Source organism: Symphalangus syndactylus, chromosome 16, assembly GCF_028878055.3.
Source record: "Symphalangus syndactylus isolate Jambi chromosome 16, NHGRI_mSymSyn1-v2.1_pri, whole genome shotgun sequence".
Taxonomy (NCBI): Eukaryota; Metazoa; Chordata; class Mammalia; order Primates; family Hylobatidae; genus Symphalangus; species Symphalangus syndactylus.
The window spans coordinates 23,360,935-23,384,121 of record NC_072438.2 but is presented as its reverse complement, the minus strand read 5'-3'; the positions used below and the strand labels follow the sequence as shown (position 1 = coordinate 23,384,121).

General features: G+C 37.9%; 1 protein-coding gene across 3 annotated transcripts in view; it reads right to left on the bottom strand.

Moving 5' to 3' along the window:
* Positions 1-3,576: 3,576 nt before the first annotated feature.
* The window catches only part of CC2D2A (coiled-coil and C2 domain containing 2A), a 136,547-nt gene continuing 116,936 nt past the window's right edge, over positions 3,577-23,187 (bottom strand). For all 3 annotated transcript variants that reach the window (XM_055245538.2, XM_055245539.2, XM_063619406.1), the window contains 7 exons: positions 18,943-19,032; positions 17,254-17,367; positions 15,512-15,646; positions 8,915-9,037; positions 7,658-7,716; positions 5,437-5,614; positions 3,577-3,894 (listed from right to left, as the gene is read on the bottom strand). In XM_055245538.2, coding sequence (XP_055101513.1) covers positions 3,706-3,894; positions 5,437-5,614; positions 7,658-7,716; positions 8,915-9,037; positions 15,512-15,646; positions 17,254-17,367; positions 18,943-19,032 — 888 coding nt within the window. In that variant the 3' untranslated portion in view covers positions 3,577-3,705. The remainder of the gene's footprint in view (positions 3,895-5,436; positions 5,615-7,657; positions 7,717-8,914; positions 9,038-15,511; positions 15,647-17,253; positions 17,368-18,942; positions 19,033-23,187) is intronic.

The following is a 23,187-nucleotide window of genomic DNA, read 5'->3' as shown; positions in this document are numbered from 1 at the left end:
TTAAGCTGATAAGCAACTTCAGCAAAGTCTCAGGATACAAAATCAATGTACAAAAATCACAAGCATTCTTGTACACCAATCACAGACAAACAGAGAGCCAAATCGTGAGTGAACTCCCATTCACAATTGCTTCAAAGAGAATAAAATACCTAGGAATCCAACTTACAAGGGATGTGAAGGACCTCTTCAAGGAGAACTACAAACCACTGCTCAATGAAATAAAAGAGGATACAAACAAATGGAAGAACATTCCATGCTCATGGGTTGGAAGAATCAATATCGTGAAAGTGGCCATACTGCCCAAGGTAATTTATAGATTCAATGCCATCCCATCAAGCTACCAATGACTTTCTTCACAGAATTGGAAAAAACTACTTTAAAGTTCACATGGAACCAAAAGAGAGCCCGCATCACCAAGTCAATCCTAAGCCAAAAGAACAAAGCTGGAGGCATCACACTACCTGACTTCAAACTATACTACAAGGCTACAGTAACCAAAACAGCACGGTACTGGAACCACAACAGAGACATAGATCAATGGAACAGAACAGAGCCCTCAGAAATAATGCCGCATATCTACAACTATCTGATCTTTGACAAACCTGAGAAAAACAAGCAATGGGAAAAGGATTCCCTATTTAATAAATGGTGCTGGGAAAACTGGCTAGCCATATGTAGAAAGCTGAAACTGGATCCCTTCCTTACACCTTATACAAAAATTAATTCAAGATGGATTAAAGACTTACATGTTAGACCTAAAACCATAAAAACCCTAGAAGAAAACCTAGGCAGTACCATTCAGGACATAGGCATGGGCAAGGACTTCATGTCTAAAACACCAAAAGCAATGGCAACAGAAGCCAAAATTGACAAATGGGATCTAATTAAACTAAAGAGCTTCTGCACAGCAAAAGAAACTACCATCAGAGTGAACAGGCAACCTACAAAATGGGAGAAAATTTTCGCAACCTACTCATCTGACAAAGGACTAATATCCAGAATCTACAATGAACTCAAACAAATTTACAAGGAAAAAACAACCCCATCAAAAAGTGGGCAAAGGACATGAACAGACACTTCTCAAAAGAAGACATTTATGCAGCCAAAAAACACATGAAAAAATGCTCATCATCACTGGCTATCAGAGAAATGCAAATCAAAACCACAATGAGCTACCATCTCACACCAGTTAGAATGGCGATCATTAAAAAGTCAGGAAACAACAGGTGCTGGAGAGGATGTGGAGAAATAGGAACACTTTTACACTGTTGGTGGGACTGTAAACTAGTTCAACCATTGTGGAAGTCAGTGTGGCGATTCCTCAGGGATCTCGAACTAGAAATACCAGTTGACCCAGCCATCCCATTACTGGGTATATACCCAAAGGACTATAAATCATGCTGCTATAAAGACACATGCACACGTGTGTTTATTGCGGCACTATTCACAATAGCAAAGAGTTGGAACCAACCCAAATGTCCAACAACGATAGACTGGATTAAGAAAATGTGGCACATATACACCATGGAATACTATGCAGCCATAAAAAATGATGAGTTCATGTCCTTTGTAGGGACATGGATGAAACTGGAAACTATCATTGTCAGTAAACTATCGCAAGGACAAAAAACCAAACACCGCATGTTCTTACTCATAGGTGGGAATTGAACAATGAGAACACAGGGACACAGGAAGGGGAACATCACACTCCAGGGACTGTTGTGGGGTGGGGGGAGGGGGGAGGGACAGCATTAGGAGATATACCTAATGCTAAATGATGAGTTAATGGGTGCAGCACACCAACATGGCACATGGATACATATGTAACAAACCTGCACATTGTTCACATGTACCCTAAAACTTTAAGTATAATAATAATAATAATAAATACATTTTGTATGGCTATAGTTGCCATAGATAGTGATTCCTCTGATGGATCAGGGCAAAGTAAATTGAAAATATTCTGGAAAGGATTCAATTAGAAGGATTCACTATTCTAGGTGCCATTAAGAATATTCATGATTCATTGGAGGAGGTCGGAATATCAACATTAACAAGAGTGTGGATGAAGTTGATTCCAACTCTTAATGGATGTCTTTGTAGGGTTCCAGACTTTAGTGGAGGAAGTCACTGCAGATGTGGTGGAAATAGAACCAGAATTAGAAATAAAGCCTGAAGATGTGACTGAATTGCTGCAACCTCATGATAAAACTTGAATGGATATAGAGTTGCTTCTTACGGATGAGCAAAGAATATTTGTTTCTTGGTCGGGCGCGGTGGCTCACTCTTGTAATCCCAGCACTTTGGGAGGCTGAGGCAGGAAAATTGCTTGTGTCCAGGAGCTCAAGACCAGCCTAGACAACAAAGTGAGACCCTGTCTCTACAAAAAAATGAAACATTAGCTGGGTGTGGTGGCATGTACCTGTAGTCCCAGCTACTTGAGAGACTGAGGTGTGAGGATTGCTTGAGCCTAGCAGGCTGAGGCTGCAGTGAACCATAATCACACCACTGCACTCTGCCTGGACGACAGAGCAAGACTCTGTCTCAAAAAAGTTTTTTGAGATGGACTCTACTCCTGGTGAAGATGCTGTGAACATTTTTCGAATGACAACAAAGGATTTAGAATATTACATAAACTTAATTGATAAAGCAGTGGCAGAGTTTGAGAAGATTGACTCCAGTGAATCTTCTGTGGGTAAGATGCCATCAACATTTCGTGCCACAGAAATCTTTCATGAAAGGAAGAGTCAGTCAGTGCAACAAACTTCATTGTTGTCTTATTTTAAGAAATTCTCACAGCCACCCCAACCATCAGCAAGCACCAGTTGCTAATCAGCCAGCAACATCGAGGCAAGACCCTCCATCAGCAAAAAATTACAACTTACTGCAGGCTCAGATGATCATTAGCACTTTTGAACAATAAAGTATTTTTAAATTAAGGTATGTACATTTTTGAGATAATGCTTTTGCACTCTTAATACACTATAATACAGTATAAACATAACTTTGCACTGGGAAACCAAAAAAATTGGTGTGACTCATTTTATTGCAATATTCACTTTATTGCAGTGGTCTGGAACCAAGTGCACAGTATCTCCGAGGTATGCCTGTACATGCAAACCTATGGAAGATGAAGTAATCTTGCAGTCTTGGATATTTATTTGTTTTGTTTATTTGGAGAGAGGAGGAGGAGTAGCAATCAAAACTGGTAAACATTCAGTTCAGGCAAAGTGTCTTAGTGTTGTCTAAAGATAAAGGACGAATCATTTGATGGAATATAAATAACTGACTACTGCTTTTTATTTCAACTAACATTTGAATTAAACACGGCAAAGGAGGAGGAACTGTAAAGGGTCTAATGATGCTCTCTTTAAAGCTTTACCTTGCTCTAAGGTAAAACTCGTTAAATTTCTCTCAGTTTCATTCCATTGCTGTTAATATTTGCCCAAGCAAAAGGTAAGTAAGTGCAAAGGAATAGAGACAGGAAGCTCATAATGTATCCTACTGTGAGTAGTCTCAATTGAATTTCAGAGTCAAGTAGCAGAGAAAAGGCAGACTGCTAAATAGAACACTTTGCACAGTTTGAAAACAGTTGATAATTTTATTATTTGCCAATAATATGTTCTGATGTGATGCATATAATTTAAAATTTTCTCATATCTTAAGTGTAGTTTTTACATGATACAAAAAGTACAGTGAAAAAAATTACCTGTTGCGTATAAGAGAGGCAACATAGATCCAAACAGAAAAAACATTTTTAGGGTATGGGTGTATGTATACAGCTAAAGCAAATTCAACATTAGGAACATCAATATTATGTACTCCAGTACTATACACAGCATCAATTAAAGGCTTCACTTCAGAATAAGGCATGTGAAGAGGAAATCCAGAGAACTGAAGGGAAAAAACATTTGTAGTCATTAGTGAAGTTTGAAGATTTAATACATTTTTTCCTACTTAAATGTATGCAATTAATATAATAAGTCTTCTGCATCTCAGTTATTTGCTTGTGTTTTTCTACTCAGCTATTTATTAGCAATACAGAAAATGGAGAGTTGCTTAATATCCATTTTGTTTTCCTTGCTAGCATATAGGTGTATACGCCACCTGTTAGTCACCCCATCACTGTTCCCTCTTTTTGAAAGTACCTAGTACGCATAGTAACCATTTTAATTCCAGAGACATAGGTTAAACTAACAAATACATTTCTTTTTTCTTTTTCTTTTTTCTTTTTTTTTTTTTTGAGACAGGTCTCACTGTTGTCCATGCTAGAGTGCAGTGGCATGATCATGGCTCACTGCAGCCTCGGCCTCCTGCTGGGCTCAAATGGTCCCCCCACTTTAGCCTCCTGAGTAGCTGGGACTGCAGGCAAGTGCCACCATCCTGGCTACTTTTTGTATTTTGTGTAGAGATGGGGTTTTGCCATGCTGCCAAGGCTGGTCTTGAACTCCAGGGCTCAAGCGATCCGCTGCCTCAGCCTCCCAAAGTGCTGGGGTTACAGCTGTGAGCCATGGCGCCCGACAATGATTTTCGTCCCCTTGGCTACAGTGATTGATCCACGGGGATGGGCAAGTGATCAAAGGGAGTCTCAGAGGGAATTTCGGGAAACTTTTTAGGAATAATGGCACATGATGTTCTCCTGCTTTGGGTAGTATGTGCGCAGATGTGAATTCTGTAAGTGTTCCAGCATTTGCTTCCATGAGGAAACCCAGTCTCAGGATGATGCCATCATACGGAAGAGGAGGGCAGAATGGGAGGACTTGAAGAAGAGTGGGACAGCCCTGATAGCTACCCTCTAAGCTTTACTTAAGCCAGTAGATTCTCTATTGCTCAAGCCTGTTTTGAGTTTTCTGACACTTGAGCTGAAAATATCCTGGCTGAGAACCTGCCTTATAAGTTAAAGGATAAATTTTACTCAGTGAGTGATCTAATTTGACCTTCACACTGTTTAGCTAATAAGGCTTACTGTTAAGTTTTAGTTATTAGCCTGCTTTCTAGGTTTTATTATCCAGCTATAGTATGTGAACACAGCAGCAGGCAGTAGAGAGGGTATATCGTCTATTAATAACCACCTTTCTTAGCAATGAAAAGCAATCAGTATAAAACCATATCCTTAAAAAAAACTGCTCTAGAGTGTTTTGATCCTTATGCACTGTTGTGTCTAACATGATTTAGCCAGATGTTTTCATTTTATTTGATTCGTAAATGTATTTCATAAAAGGTATTTTTCATGGGATACTTATATGAAAAATGGTGGTATTTTGCTATTCCGTGATTATTGAGGTTTAAAACTTATGATCACAGTTTTTAGTTTATGCTGCTTTAAATATGTACTTCTGGTAGGAACGTGGGTCTTTTGATTCCAGAAACCTATTATTGGCTAATTTCCAATTTGAAACAAATCCACAGTCAGTTTAGGATCCATTTGTAACTTACCCTGTAGTCTCCCAGCTGTTTTAGCAGTTCTGCTCTGTGGTCATCTTCTACATCTTCTCCTTGACTTTTTTCTAACAGAGGCAAGAAGTGACGCAGAGTAGAGGTACAATACCTATTCCACCGAGTCAGATGGCGTGGCCTCCAGTCCATGATTTTTTCTTTTAGTATTTTTTCAATCCTGGTCACAAAACATAAATTCCATTTTTTGGTGACTCATTTTCCCTTGTTAAAAAATGTATGTAATATGTAGTGGGGATTCAGATGATTGTATAACTATTTTTGTTGATGGAATTGTGATTATCCAGGCATAGTTAATGTCTAATAATGGGCTACTCCCTGGGGATTCAAAATTAACATGCAGTCCTGTCCTTAAGGGTTGTATATGAGTTGAGATGGGAAATAGTCCTACAAATAGAAAGTATGTGTATCCTAAGAGCTATAACAGATGCTTGAAATGTAACACAGAAGAGGGAGTACTGAATGACTTGGGGATAGCTAAATTCAATACGTGCAGCAAAAGTTTATTATTATTAATTTTTTTTAAAGGCAGGATCTTGCTCTGTTGCCCAGGCTGTATTGAAGTGGTACAATCACAGCTCACTGCAGTCTCAACTCTCGGGCTCAAGTGATCCTCCCACCTCAGACTCCTTGGTAGCTGGGACCACAGGTGCATGCCATTATGCCTGGCTAATTTTTTTTCTTTTTTGTAGAGACAAGGTCTTGCTGTGTTGCCCAGGCTGGTCTCAAATTCTTGGGCTCAAGTGATCTGCCTTCCTTGGCCTCCCAAAGTGTTGAGATTACAAGTGTGAGCCACTGCGCTTGGCCATGAAATGTTTTTTTGAAATGTTATGACTATACTCATTGGTAGTATATATACAGACAGATGACTTAGACACAGGCATAAGAAGTAGGGCTTATGTTGAAAGCCTCATATTTGTGGGGCTCTTAGTGCCTCGTGATTTATTCACATCATGAATAGTGAATTCTATTCATGATGATGAATTTTTTTCTAAATTGCCTTAAAACTGCCTTTAAAATACCAACATCATTGAAACTATTTGTGATAAGTACAGGTATTGGGTTCATAGGGTATGAAGTTTAAGCATGGAATGAAGGAAAATAGCTACTATTTATTGAGCCATTATTTACCAGATACTGCGCTAAGTGCTTTTTGTAGATTTTTATTTAATCTCAATAATAACCTTATGAGGTAGGGGATATTGTCCTGATTTTACAGATGAGGGGACAGTTTGAGGCAGGATAAGTGATTTGACTAAGGCAAAGGAGCTGGGATTCAAATTGAAACCCTGCTGATTCTGAAGTCTCTTGTACATTCCCTAACTAAATGCATGGGTTTAGAGACCTAGCTAGCTTCTCATTGTTCAATAGTCACAGGGATCATTTCTTTTTTGGCACTTAACACATCTTTGTTTTGGGTTTCAAGATAGTCTGCGCAAGAAAGTGTGGACGAATTGTCAGGCATTTTAATATTGGAGAAATAAATGACTTGGGTCCAATCTATAGCATGTTGAAGCTATCAGAAAAAAACAAAAAGCTTGTTTGGAGATTAGTTCTAGTTGGGAATCTTGAATAATGCATTATGGAGAAATTGAGAGTAAATGAGTGTAAACCGATATTTTCTAGTAATAATGCCTCAAGAGGGGTCACACAGCTTAATACAGTAGAAACAGTACACATGCCTTGAAATCAGAAAGGTTGGGCTGGGCTCAGAAGCTCCCTTTAACACTTAACAAGTATGTGGACGTCTCTGAGCCTCAGTTTTCACATTGTGAAACCAGGAGAGTAAGTTCTATTTTTACAGGGTTATGAGAATTACAGAGACTCATATAGGCTCTTACTGATCTTCTCCATGTGTTAGGTCCATAAACTAGCTGCAGTTCAATAGGACAAAAGAGGTATATTTAAGCTGGTAATTATGATGTGCCTCAACACCTACAACATGATGTTAAACTCCAAGGTGAAGTCCCTGTAGAAGAAATACGTATTACTGGTGTTCCACTCTGGTTGGTTCCACAGGATGCTGATGCTAAAGGCTCCTTTTGAGCCATGGGATTTAGAGATCACATCTGTATTTGGAATCTATAAACATGAATTAAAGTTGCCTAAATTGTTTCACATCCATCCAGGCTGACAGTGGTTTAAAGTTTGGTATTATACTCCTAGTGACAGATTACGTGTGGATTTATGGATGTTATGTTACCTGTCTTGTAGCTCAGCTGCAGCTGCTTTGTCTGAGCGCTGGTAAATTAGCTCTTCAGGCTATAGAAGAAAAAAATAGTTCAGAAAGTATAAAAATCACCTACAGTTAATTTGAACATCCTTTTAAAAATCTTAAAAATCATTGAAGTCTCAGACATCAAGATATAGAAAATAATATAATGCATGCTGATGTACCCATGACCCACCATAAGTAAAACATCATAATATAGTTCTTTCTCAATTTCATTTTTCTTCTCTCTTACCACAGAAGTAACCATGAGCTGAATTTGTTTTAGCACCCCTTCATTCAATAAGTACTGATTCCCTGCTGTGTGCTAGGCACTTTTGTAGGTGAGAGGGATAGGGATTTGGCTATAAATAAAAATTCCTGTCTTCATTAACACAATGTGTTTATGATTTTATTACAGATATATGTACCCCTAAACAACATTTTATTGTTACGCATGTTTTCTAAACTTTACATAATTGTTTTATGAACATGCAACTTGTACTTTCTCCCTTAACTTTAGTGGCAGCAACAAACATATTTTTAGAGGGCTTACTAAGATTCATTACTGCTGATTGTTCTAACTACTGTAAAATATTCCATCGTGTTACATAATTTTTCTCTTCTGTCATTCCAACTCGTATGCTATTTCAAGCAATGCTCCTATTAAAAATCTTGTATATATCACCTTATACACATATGGGAGAATTTCTCCAGGGTAATGTTCTTCAAAGCTTTTTCTGAAAGGTAGATCCAGAGTATAAAATACATTTCATTACAAACCTAGTACACACATACATATATCTATCAAATGAAACAAAACTTTGAGTAAATTGCTTATGCTTACTACTTAACAATCTGCTACTGGTCAGGACCCTGTAAGTTAATTTTATGAGTCCCTAGTGGATCATACCCTGCAGTTTAACTTGATGTTTCATTAAAAGTTATGAAATCTATTTAGTGAATTGAGATGAGCATTTAAAAAATTTAGATAGAATACATTTTGTGGGACTTTTTATGTCATGAAACTTTTTATATCAACACTTTCTTCCACATGCATAAGATGTGTATACTGGTCCTTTCACATATATGTAAACATATATATCTGTTTCTTGTTGTGAGTTGAGCTCAGATGCGTTTGATAAACAAATACTGTTCTAGACTACCCAGAAGTAAAAAATATCTTGTAACCCAGTATAATTTCCTATCTTTCACTTTGTCTACATTTAATTGTTAACAAAAGATTTATACCTGAACACTGGAAAGGCCAGGATATGGAAGGCTTCTTGAAAAGAAAGATTTCCATAGCTTGGGCCTGGTGACATCAAAATTTATCCTTAGTGGAGAATCATATCGTTGAATATTAAACCAAATCTAAGAAAGACAAGACTACATTAGCATATATGTTAGCATATATACATGCACATGTATGTGTGCATGGATGTATGTGTGGCATAGAGGCAGCAGAGAGACAGCAAGTGTTCATACAGGCCACATACTTTTTGTCATTTTTTGATTATAAAAATTGTATTTTACAATCAGTGGCATCATACAGTTGTCATTGGCCATTTTTTCACATTTTTAATCTGAAGTTGGGGGTGCACCTTAGTGTTGACTGTAGATTTGATAAAAAGTGAGGTTTTTTTGTTACAAAAACCAAGGCCACTTCTTTCTTAGGCTAGTCTTTCCTGACCCTTCTCTTCCCCGCCTCCTAATTGAATTGAGTGTCCATCTCTGCATCCATAGCAACGTGCATTCTCTGAGATAGCCCTTGTGTTGGTGAGGCAGCGTAGCATGTTGGTTCTGGAACCAGACCACTTGTGTTTTAATTTTGGCTCCAACATTTACTATTTGTGTGACCTTGGGTGATTTATGTAACTTCTGTGTGCCTCGGTTTCCTCTGTATAACAGTGGGATAATACATAGTATCTACCTCAAGGTTGAGTTGATTCAGTGAGTTAATCTGTACCTCTTAGAAAAATGCCTGGTATGTAGTAAGTGCTCAATAATTGTTAGCTATTTTAAAATTATTATCAGTTAGCATTGTTTATAATTGCCTGTCTATTCGTGTCCACACTAGGCTGTTAGACTTTTGTCCTGAGGACATTAACTATGTGCCTTATTTACCATTGTATCTTTAGCACCTAGCATAGCTCCTGGCATACAGTAGTCATACTGAGTAAATATGTACATGAATTTGTCCATTCAGTATATTTAATCAGCTACCTACCTATGTTGAGGCTCAGTTCTAATTACTGGGGATAAAGCAGTGAATGAAACAGATGTTCTACCCTCACAGAGTATCTAATAAGAAAATATAGCAAACAAGTAAACAGTCAGGCACCGAGGCTCACACTCATAATCCCAGCAGTTTGGGAGGCCAAAGTGGGAGGATCACTTGAAGCCAGGTGTTCAAGACCAGTCTGGACAACATAGTGAGACCCTCATCTCTAAAAAAAAAATTTTTTTTTTTTTTCTTTTTAAGAAGTAGCCAGGTGTGGTGGTGTGTTCCTATAGCCCTAGATGCTTGAGAGGCTAAGGTGGGAGGATTGCTTGAGCCCAGGATTTCAAGGCTCCAGTGAACTGTGGTCACACCACTGCACTCCAGCCTGGATGACAGAGCAAGATCCTGTCTAAAGCAACAAAAACAACAAAAACCAAGTAAACACAAGGGATATCAGATGATGTTGCATGATGTGGTAAATTGTATCATTAGCCCCAATTCTGCACTCCTTTCTATATGCATACCCTTTCTCATGTTACTTTGCAGTTCCTCCCACTAAAAGAGAAAAAATACACTTCTGCATTCCTTGACTTTTGGCCAATAGACTGGGACAAAAGTCAGTGTATGGCCTCTGAGTCTACGCTTAAGAGGCTTTGTGTGTTTCTGCTTGTCCTTTTGTGCCTCTGCCATTGTCATTGCACTGCATCCCAGAATAAACACACCTGAAGCTGAGCTCTCCCAGTTGACCTACAGATCTACTGTGAGAAGCAGAGCTTGTCTTGCTACCACAACTTGCAGCAGAGTTTCCCAGCCTCAATTAGCAGAACCTCCCTAGCTGACTCAGATCCCTGAGAATAAATGTTTGAAGCCATTTAGTTTGGGGGTGGGTTTTTACTGTCTTTATTGTGGCAGTAGTTAATTGTGCAAGGGCTGTGGAGAAAACAAAAATGGAACATTTTAAGGCAGGCAGGGAAGTTCGAACTGGAAAAATCACTTTTCATCAGAAATGCAAGAAGTGAGGGAGAAATCTATGACGATATCCAGTAAGGGGGCAGTGGTCATTTATGCCTAGGAAACAGCAAATGTAAAGTGTGCTTTGTTATGTTTGAGGAACAGCAAGGAATATGAAGTAGTTTTAAAGAATGAGCAAGCTGGAGAGAGCAAGTAAGAGATGACATTATCAGAGGAAGGGGGAGAGAGGTGGGTAGGGTGGGTATCAGATCATGGAGGTCCCGTAGGCCATTTTGAAGATTTAGGCTTTGACTCTCAGGTGAGATAGGAAGTCACTGAAGTATTTGGGTAGAGGAGTGACAATTTGCCTTTTATTTTAACAGGAATTTTCTTTGCTGTTTTGAGACTAGACAAAAGAAGGTAGGGTCAAATGGTGAAACCTTCAGTTAGGACACTTATTTTGAATAATCTAGGTGAGAGCTACAGTGACTTGAACGAACATGCTAGCAGTAAAAGTGGAGAGATGTGGTTGGACGCTGGGTATACTGTGAAGGTAGAACCAGTAGGATTTGGTTTGGATGTAGGAGAGAGAGGAATCAAAGATGACTCCAAGGATTTTGGCCAAAAAACCGACTGATGGAATTGACATTTATTGACATGGGAAAGACTGCAAAGGGGAATCAGGAGTTTGGGCATCTTAAGTTTGAGATATCTCTCTGACATCCAAATGAGGATGTTGAGTAGGTGATTGGATATTTGAGTCTGAAGTTCTGGGGAGCTAGGAGAGCTGGAGATATAAACTTGGGAATTATCGGCATATATATGGTGTTCCCTGGGAGGAAGTATAGGTAGAAAAGAGGTTTGATGAACTTTGAGGATCTGTAATGTTTCAAATTTGGAGAATACAGAAAAGTAGCAAAGGATATAGAGAAGTAGAAGCCAATAAGGTAGGAGGCCTTGACTTGGAATCCAAATCAGAAAATTGGCTTAAGACAAGATCTTTAAGAACTATAATTTGGCTATAGAATAGGGAATGTTCAAGAAAGTAATGGGAAATTGCACTGCATACATAGGGCTTTGAAATCCAAGGTGGAAAGTTTACTCTTAAATCTGTATGCAGTAGAGTGTCCCTAGTACTTTCTGAGCCAGAAAGGGATGAAAGCTTAATCAGGTATCCGTGTATCAAAAAGTGAACTCAATTGGGGATCCTATTTAGTTAGTCATTTATAGAAATGTAGGGCAAAACAATAATGGCATGACCTGGGAAATAGCAGAGATAGCGTCTATATGACTTGGGCTCTATAATTAGGATTGAAGTAGAATGAAGTAAGGGAGAGGGAAAATCAGGAATAATTCGAGGGTTTGAATCAGGATAAGTGATATCCATAGAAATAGGAAGCCAGGAGGGGGAGCTGGTTTTGGGGAAAATGATTTGAGTTTTGCATGTGCTGTGTGAGATTTTGATAAGGCACCTGGGTGTCTGGCAAACAGTTGAAAATTCAAGACAAAGGTTATGGGGCTGGTTACAGATTTATGACTTCTCTACCAGGATAAACTAGATAGAGCCACAATTAATAATAATAGGTGTGGTCCTAGAAGAATCTAAATATAGAATCTTGAGGAACTTCTATTTTTAAGGGGTGGGAAGAAGAGCCAGTGAAAGAAACATAAGAAACAACTGCAGGGTAATGAAGAGCAAACCGTCCTTTATCAGTAAACTACAGAGGGGGAAAGTGTTTTTTCATGAAGAACATTAGTTGTGATTTTTATGTTAAATGACAGAAAAGGAGAGGAGTGAAAATGGGAAGCAGCCATTGGATTTATTTATTCATTAGCAAGACAATGGTGCTACTCAGTTTAATTTCTGCAGTATGGTCAGGAAGGAAGAGCTAGATTACAGTAGGTTAAGGTCTGAGTGTGCTTATAAAGTGAAAGCAAGAGATATAACTAGTATTTTAGTATTTGAAGAACTTGGGGAGGAAAGGAAAGAAAGGCAATGTAGTTTTGGGTGTATAGCCAGGTTGAGAAAAGGGTATTTTAGAATTGTTGGACCCCTTAGCGTATCAATAGATAGAGAAGGACAGAGAAAAAGTAGAGGAGTTAGTTGGATGGAATAGTGGAGCATGGAATGGGAATGGAAACAAGCACAGCGGAAAGGGAAGAGACTTATTCCTTGGAAAAGAAATGACAGGAGGAGAAAGACTGACATCCAAAGTAGTTGTGTGGTGGAGTAGAAGGCAGTTGAGGTTTCACAGTGCCAGGCCAACAAAGCCAGGAGGAGGTCCTCTGCTGAGTGGCCAAGGCTTAGAGCAGGTTTAGAAGAGCTACAATGGGGGATGCACAACATCATAAGCTATTATTACCCATCTCAGAGAAGAGGAGAAAAGAACGTTCTTTCTCACAAAACCTTAGCTTTATGAGAATTAGTCAAACATATAGTAATTGTTTAGAGAGCTGGTAATAATTTTGACAGATAACAGAGTTATTTGAAGGCTTTTTCAGTGCCTGTTAACCCTGCTTGATTACTAATGACCTTAAAATGATCCTCTAAATGTAGATGAGGCTTAGCAGATCACTTTTGATTATAATGACTTTAATTAATAATTAACATGAGAACGGCGTTCCACAGTGCTCTTTACATTTGTAATAGTGCTGTAGTTGCTATTTGCTGAACACATGAAGGACAGATATTTTGCTGGGTGCTTGGCATATATTATCTCTAATTTTAGCAGTAACGCTTAAAAAAATAGGCTGATGGGGCCGGGCACGGTGGCTCACGCCTGTAATCCCAGCACTTTGGGAGGCTGAGGCGGGCAGATCACCTGAGTTTGGGAGCTCAAGACTAGCCTGACCAACATGGAGAAACCCCGTCTCTACTAAAAATACAAAATTAGCTGGATGTGGTGGTGCATGCCTGTAATCCCAGCTACTCAGAAGGCTGAGGCAGGAGAATTGCTTGAACCTGAGACATGGAGGTTGCGGTGAGCCGAGATTGCTCCGTTGCACTCCAGCCTGGGCAGCAAGAGTGAAACTCCGTCTCAAAAAAAAAAAAAAAAAAAAATAGACTGATGGTCTTCAGAGAAGGGTGCATACCCCAGGAGGATGGGAAGAAAAAAATAGATTTTCTAATTATTTCTTTTTATGTTTAAAGTAGTTTTTGGTATATTGATACAAAAATATATATAATTCATAAAAATATGCATGTTGGGGATGCATGTGCAAACGGTTTTTATAGACAGAAGCACATAAAAACAATCATTCAATAATTTGCTGGGTGTGGTGGCTCGTGCCTGTAATCCCAGCACTTTGGGAGGCTAAGGCAGGTGGATCACTTGAGGCCAGGAGTTCGAGATGAGGCTGGTCAACATGGTGAGACCTCATCTCTTACTAAATTAGCCAGGCAAGGTGGCACGTGCCTGTGGTCCCAGCTACTCGGGAGGCTGAGGTAGGAGAATCGCTTGAACGCAGGATGTGGAGATTGCAGTGAGCTGAGATGGCACCACTGGACTCCAGCCTAGGCGACAGAGCAAAACTGTCTCAAAAGAAAAATAATAATAATTAAAAAAATAAAGAGTTGTTACTCTGTTAGGTGCTTAACATTAATTATCTCATTCACTTCTCACAACTATTCTATAAAGTAGTGACTTTACATTTCTAAAGTAATGACTTTACTATTACCTCCATTTTACCCACGAAGAAGCTGAAGCTGTGAGAGATTGACTTTCCCAAGCCCACACAACCAGTAAATGATAAAATTGGAGTTTAAACTGAGGCAGTCTGATCGCATAACTCATTTTTCTTTGAGATGAAGTCTTGCTCTGTTGCCCAGGATGGAATGCAGTGGCTCCATCTCAGCTCATTGCAACCTCCACCTCCTGGGTTCAAGCAAGTCTCCTGCCTCAGCCTCCCAAGTAGCTGAGATTACAGAGGCACACCACCATGCCCAGCTAATTTTTGTATTTTCAGTAGAGACGGGGTTTCACCATGTTGGCCAGGCTGGTCTCGAACTCCTGACCTTAGGTGATCCACCCGCCTCGGCCTCCCAAAGTGCTGGGATTACAGGCATGAGCCACAGCGCCCAGCTCTATAACTTATATTTTTAACCACTACTTTATTTAGTACCCTTCACAATAAAATCACGCAGCCCTTAAAACTGGCGCAACTAGAATTACCTGGGGCTGTTGCAGGCCAGGTGAGACCTGGGAATTTCCCTTGAAAAAACAGAGAGAAAGAGACAGAGAAACCCAATCTGCTCAGGTGACAAATTTGCCTCAGTTCTTAAAACACTACGAATTAGAAATTGTAAACTCTGTTTTGGATGAGAAGACTAAGGACAGACCCAGGACACAAACTCAGGTCCTCTGAATCTAAATCCTGTATTCCTTTGTTATTCTGCTTTGTCATTCTGCTTCTCGGGCAGATCAGGTGACTAAGTGAACCAAAAGTTTTATTGAGCACAGTTCCGCCACTGTCCTTGACACTGCATTTCTTTAACTGGTGTATATATATATATATATGTGTGTGTGTGTGTGTGTATATATATATATGTGTGTGTATATATATATTCATTTATATAAATATTTTGGTTTCATAAAATATTATTTAAATCAATAGGTCAGTTATTTAAAAGAAACAACAGCTAACCATATTTAAGAAGAAATGTTAATACTTACATTATCAGGACCTATTAAACAGCCCACATTTTTCAAGGGACAGAATGTATCGAATTGTCCATAAAAATGTCCACTGCAGGGATTCCATATTAAATAATGACCTTGCTCCCAAGTTAGCACATAGGCAGTTGGACCCTGAAAGAAAATGGCCATTAAAACTAGTTTTCAACTATTTATGCAATGAAGGCCAATAGTAGTTTGCACAGACAATTCATTATTTTACTTGGACCCCTAATTTCTGAAATTTCATGGTTAATGGTGAAAACTAATTTGAAGTTCTAGGTTATGCTGAATTTAAAAAGTAAAGTCGAATGCTTAGTTTTGCAAAATTCTTGCATCTGATACTAGTACAATGACCAAAAAAGGACAGTCATCATCTTACTCAACCAATATATCTTAAGATTGGCTGAAGAACTATTATTAGTGGAAATAAGCAGTCACTGGCGTTTTCTTCTTAGTAAGACTGCCATTTTAAGTCTATAGAAGGCTGATTATGTCTGAATAGAAATATTTCTATTTCTAATATAGTAATTTACATTTGATAAACATTTGTAACTATGTAAATGCATAGTAGATTTGGAGGGCTATGTACCAAACAGTTAAGAATGACTGTACCTGGGGAGGGGAGTGGAATTGGGGGTTGGGGAAGTAGAAGTCCCTTGTCAAGGTATTCTGGGTCTTCTGACAAGGGACTTCTACTTTTTACACAGAATATTTATGTATTGTTAGATTCTATTTTTACAATGAGAATTAATTTTTTATTATTTATTTAAATTATTATTTATTCATTATTGTCATTTATTCCCCCTGTATGATTTCACTTGATGCTCACAACAGTTTTCTGGGGAAGGCAGGGCAGAAATTATCCCAGTTTCCTATAAAACCCAGAGTTGTGGAGTGACCTACTTAGTGTCACACAGCTAATGAGGAGTGGGCACAGAAACTTGAACTTCAGCCTCCTAACTTCCAAGCCCAGTGTTCTTTTATTGGGACCAGACTATCTGGGAGATAATGATGGAGAATGAATTTGAATATGAATATGATACTACTTTATTACCTGCCTTGCAGCAACTCATGCTATCGAATTTCCAAGGATTCCTAGAGCCTTGTGGCCTCTTTGGATAAACTGCTCTAATCCATGTGAATTTTCTGAACTTACCTATTTGTATCCCAAATGTAGGGATATTTGTAGTGGGCTAGGGAAAAATTATTAGTCTCCAATCTAATAAAAATAACAATGTTAATATAAAAATAAAGCTGCTAACGTTCTTTTCATTCCTCCTTATCTGGCTTATTCCCCTTTGCATGCCAGGCTAGCAGCAGATACCTATAGAAGCAGCAGGCATGAAAGGAGGGATCTCTAACCTTACCATACACACTCCTTTGGCTCCTCTTCATTGCAAAGCATGAAGACTACCACATCATTAAGGAAATCTGAATTCTTGGGAACATGGCTGGGAAGAGGCCCATACTAAAAGGACAGAGCTAGGTGGGGGCTTTGGATGGTAAAGGGTTCGAGTTTGCCAAAAAATAATCTGAAGTGTTGCATGGGGCCCTGAGGACCACTGAAAACCATTTCATGTCTTGTCACTGATAGTTCTCTCACCTGTTATGGCATCTGTGGGCCACTTTCCTAGCAACCCAAAGGATCGTTATGAAAATACGTCCTGTGTGTGATCTGGAACACACAACTCAATTAGACAACTATACTCCTCTGTTAAAGGCAGCCTATGTGGTCTTACCTCAGGAATAGCATTGCCCATCAACAGCCAGGCCTTCTTACCCAGAGACAGAAAGTAATTACACAGTAGTACTGCATGTTCTTCTTCATCCCCTGCCAGAAGATCAAGAAATTGCTGACAAAAAAAAAAGAATATGTTGTATGACTCAATGCTTTATTCTGGATTGGTTGTGCAGGATTCTAATATGTCATAGTAGAGATTAGTGCCTTGAAGTGTAAGACCTATAATCTTGCCCCAAATTTTGATACTATGTTGATAATTCATTTTTTTAAAAAACCACTTTTAGTGAACATGGTGTTTTCTCTGACATTGATGATGTGGATTTCTAGAATCAATAGTCACTATGATTGTGGAAGGGCCGGGGAGAAAAATTTCAAAGTTTCGTTTTTATTTTTAATGTATATATAGTTCATGTGCTAAACAATCTTTAAAGCACATTACTTCATTAAACTTATTTAATTCTAGAACAATTTGCATATTTTACAGATGAGCAAGTTGAGGTACAGATTAATAAGGTAACACTTAGGAAGTAGTAAAGCCAGTCTAGCTCTAGAGCAAGGGTCCCCAGCCCCCCAGCTGTGGACTAGTGCCAGTCTGTGGCCTGTTAGGAACTGGGCTGCACAGCAGGAGGTGAGTAGCAGGTGAACAAGCATTACCACGTGAGCTCTGCCTCTTCTCAGATCAGTGGGGGCATTAGATTCTCATAGGAGCGCAAACCCTATTATGAATTGCACATGCAAGGGATCCAGGTCATGCAGCCCTTATGAGAATCTAATGCCTGATGATCTGAGGTGAAACAGTTTCATTCCGAAACCATCCCTGACTCCACCACTGACCAATCCGTGGAAAAATTGTATTCTACAAAACTAGTCCCTGGTGCCAAAACGGTTGGGGACTGCTGCTGTAGAGTACACAAATTCTAGTCTTTCAGTAACTTCTTATAGATGTTTCAAAGTTGTAGAAATTATCTCTCTAAAATTGTCAACATTTATGTTGCCAAAATGTATCGGGGAACAAAAAATTTAAAGTGCACTTAAATTTCTTCAATTTAGGGCTATATTTCAAAGGAAGTTGTATAATGCAATTCAGTTTTATGCAAAAGCAGTACAACATGAGATCCAGAAGTATAATTAATACCTGTGGTAATATATGCTTGTTTCATACTACCTATGATCTATTTGAAAGATTATGCAGCATACATAGATTGTAAATTTCATGAGGGCAGAGACTATGTTTATTTCACTTATAGCCAGAATTTAGTACAGCATCTGGTATGTGGTAAGTGACCAAGAAGTACATACTGAATAAATAACAATATGCCATGCCTTACAAAGCCCACAAATTAAGGAATATATCACTTCTAATTATAATATAGAATGTAATTTTGGTATTTTTCGTGAACAAAACCAAGAAGTTTTACAGTAATACTGGGAGGGTAAATCAGCATTAAGACATCTGAAGTGTTACTTTTAAATTTTTTGTGTAATTAATTTTTTCTTAACTTCTGAACTTTGAGAAAATTGAACCAGGAAGAAAAAATACTTCAAAATTTAGCTCATACTACTAAACAGACAGCCAATTAGATTTTTATGGCTAATGAATGTTGCAATTTAAAATTATGCAAGCCAGTTAGCTAATATTTCATTAAGTCAGCTCAAGTTAGTAAATCTCTGAAGAAGAACTACTTACATCAGATGTGCTCCAGAGGTCACAGATACCACCAAATGAGACAGTGTCAGGCAAGAAGGGAATCAAGGACACATATCGAGCCACCAGTTCCTGTATAATCAAAATGAGCTTTACAAAAATAATTTCTAATAAAACAGAATGCTGCATCCCCTAGCTCATTTCCTAAATCTCAAATATTACAAACACATGTACAAAATGAAACTAATGCTCACTAAATGCTTACTAAATATTGTATTAATATCATCTCCATCCTCACCAAACATCCTATATGGAAGGTTATTGTTATTACCCATTCTTTACAGATGAAGAAACTGTGTCCCTTTGACAAGTCTTTTTTAAATTTTCTTTCATTTTGCACTACTTTACTTTCTGATACAACAAGACTTTCTAGAATCATCTTGAATTTTCACTTGGCCCAGTCTTGAAAGCAGTCATTTCTCTAAGGAGCCCTGGTTGAGAGGGTAATAGTACTTGGGAACCAAGACATGTGGTTCCCAATAGTACTTGGGAACCAAAACAGTGTGAGGTTTCAATGCATTTATACATTGTATAATGTTGAAATCAGGGTAATTGGCATATCCATCACTTTAAACATTTATCATTTCTTTGTGGTGATAATATTCAAAATCCTCTCTTCTAGTTAGTTGGAAATATACTATACATTAGTATTAACTGTATTCATCATACTGTGTAATAGAACACCAGAACTCATTCTTCCTAACTGTAACTTTGTACCTGTTGAACATCCTCTCTCCATCTGCACTCCTGCCTTCCCTCCCCAGCCTCTAGTAAACACTATTCTACTCTCTACTTTGAGATAAACTTTTAGTTTTCACATATGCGTGAGATCATGTTGTGTCTATCTTTCTGTCCTGGCTTATTTCACTTAACATGCCCACCAGCTTCACCCATGTTGTTGCAAATGACAGAATTTCATTCTGTTTTGTGGTTGATTGGCATTCCATTGTGTATATATACCACATTTTCTTTATTCATTCATCCATAGATGGGTACTTTGCTTGATTCCATATCTTGGCTATTGTGAATAGCACCGCAATACACGTGTGAGTGCAGATACTTCTTCGATATACTGATTTCATTCCCTTTGGATATATACTTGGTAATGGGATTGCCAGATCACATTGTAGTTCTGATTTTAATTTGTGAGGACCCTCTATACTGTTTTTCAATATTGGCTGTATTAATTTACATCCCTACCAACTGTGTATAAGAATTCCTCTTTCTTCAGACCCTTGCCAGCATTTGTCATTTTTTATCTTTCTGAAAAGAGCCATTTTAACTGGAGTGAGGTGGTATCTCATGGTTTTGCTTTGCATTTCTCTGATGATTAGTGATGTTGAACATTTTTTCATATGTTTGTTGGACATTTGTATGTCTTGAGAAATATCAATTCAGCTCTTTTGCTAATTTTTAAATCAAACTATTTGGGATTTTCTGCTATTGAGTTGTTTGAGTTCCTTACGTATTCTAGATTTTAACCCCTTGTTAGACACAGCTTGCAAATACTATCTCCTATTCTGTGTAGGTTGTCTCTTGACTCTATTGATTGCTTCCTTTGCTGTGCAGAAGCTTTTTAGATTGATGTAATGTCATTTGTCTGTTTTGGCTTTTGTTGCCTGTGCTTTTGAGGTCTTATTAAAAAAAATCCTCGCCAGATTTCATGAAGTACTTCCCTTGTATTGTCTTTTAATAGTTTCATAGTTTCAGTTCTTACATTTAATTCATTAATCCTTTCAGAGTTGATTTTTGTATATGGTGAGTGATGGGGGCTCTAGTTTTTTTCTTCTGCCTGTGGATATCGTTTTTCCAGCACCATTTATTGACCAGACTGTCCTTTTTCCCAGTGTGTGTTCTTGGTGCCTTAGTCAAAAATCAGTTGGCTGTAAATGCATGGACTTATTTCTGGGTTTGCTTTCCTCTTCCATTGGTCTATGTGGGTTTTTAGACCAGTGCCATGCTGTTTTAGTTACTACAGTAGTATATTTTGAAGTCAGGTAGTGTGATACTTCCAGTTCTTTGTTCTTTTTACTCAAGGTTACATTGGCTATTTGGGATCTTTTGTTATTTCCATATGAATTTTAAGATTTTTTTTTCTATTTCTGTGAAGAATGTCTTGGTATTTTGATAGTGCATTGAATCTGGATTGCTTTGGGTAATATGGATATATTAACAATATTAATTCTTCCAATCCATGAACACAGGATATCTTTCCATTTATTTGTACCTTCCTCAATTTCTTTCATCAGTGTTGGTAATTTTCTATTCTTTTCTTTTTTTTTTTTTTTTTGAGATGGAGTCTTGCTCCGTCACCCAGGCTGGAGTGCAGTGGCACGATCCTGGCTCACTGCAAGCTCTGCCTCCCAGGTTCACACCATTCTCCTGCCTCAGCCTCCCGAGTAGCTGGGACTACAGGTGCCTGCCACCATGCCTGGCTAATTTTTTTTTGTATTTTTCGTAGAGACGGGGTTACACCGTATTAGCCAGGATGGTCTAGATCTCCTGACCTCATGATCTGCCCTCCTCGGCCTCCCAAAGTGCTGCGATTACAGGTGTGAGCCACCACGCCGAGCCCAGTGTTTGTAATTTTCGTTGCAGAGATCTTTCACCTCATTGGTTAAGTTTATCCCTAGGTATCTTATAAATTTTTGTAGCTATTGTATATGGGATTGCTGCTTGATTTTTTAAAGCTAGTTTATTATTGGTTTATAGAAACACTACTAAATTTTCTATGTTGATTTTGTTTCCTGCAACTTTACTAAACTTATTTATTAGTTCTAACAGTTTCTTGATGGGGTCTTTAGGGTTTTCTAAATTTATGATCATGTCGCCTGCAAATAAGAACAACTTGACTTCCTCCTTTCCAATCTGGATGCCCTTTATTTATTTCTTTTGCCTAATTGCTCTAGCTAGAACTTTCAGTACTATGTTGAATAGAGTTGGAGAAAGTGGGCATCCTTGTCTTGTTACAGATCTTAGAGGAAAACTTTTCAACTTTTCACTGTTGGGTATGATGTTAGCTGTGGGTTTGTCATTTATGACCTTTATTGTGTTGAAATATGTTCCTTCTATACCCAATTCATTGAGTTTTTATCGTGAGGGATGTTGAATTCCATTGAATTCTTTTTCACCATCTGTTGAAATGATCAAGTGGTTTTTGTCCTTGATTCTGTAAATGTGATATATCACACTTATTGATTTGCCTGTGTTGAACCATCCTTGCATCTCTGGAATGAGTCCCACTTGACCATGTTGCATTATTTTTTTAATATATTATTGAATTTTGTTTGGCAATATTTTGTTGAGGATTTTTAGAGCTATGTTTATCCTAGAATATAGGCCTGTAGTTTTATTGTTGTTATGCCTCTGGTTTTGGTATCAGGATAATGCTGGCCCATAAAATGACTTTAATAGAGTTCCCTCTTCTTTAATTTTTTTGGAATAGTTTGAGCAGAATTGATGCTAGTCCTTATTTAAATATTTGGTGGAATTTAGCAGTGAAACCATCAGGTCCTAGGCTTTTCTTTGGTAGGAGACTTTTCATTACTGCTTCAATCTCATTACCTGTTATTGTTCTGTTCAGGTATATTTCTTCATTATTCAGTCTTGGTAAGTTGTATATGTTCATGAATTTATTTGTTTCTTCCAAGTTTTGTAATTTGGAGCATAGTTGTTCAAATAAGTCTCTTATAATCCTTTGCATTTCTGTGGTATCAGTTGCAGTGTCTCCTTTTTTATTTCTGATTTTATTTAAGTCTTCTCTCTTTTTTCTTATTCCAGCTAAAGTTTTGTTGATTTTATCTTTTCTAAAAATCAGCTCTTTGTTGCATTGTTCTTTTGCATTTTTAAGTCTTTATTTTGTTTATTTCTGCTCCTATTTTTATTATTTCTTCCCTTCTACTTAATTTGGGTTTAGATTCTGTGTGCTATATTCCAAATAATTTCTTTGCATGTGTATTCCAGTTCAATAATGCTCTTTATATTTAACTGTATGTAATTTACCTCTTATTTAACTGTATTCAATGTTTTGTTTAACCTGTTTAATTTCTAATTTTAACTATTATATCTTTTATTGTTTTAAGTTCCATTTGGTACTTTAAAAAAATCTGCCTGTCAATTCCAATGCTCTATTGTTTTTAAATTATACTTTAAATTCCCCAAATTTCTTAAACATATCAAACATGTCTATTTTATATTTTACATCCAATAATTCTCCTGTCTGGAGTT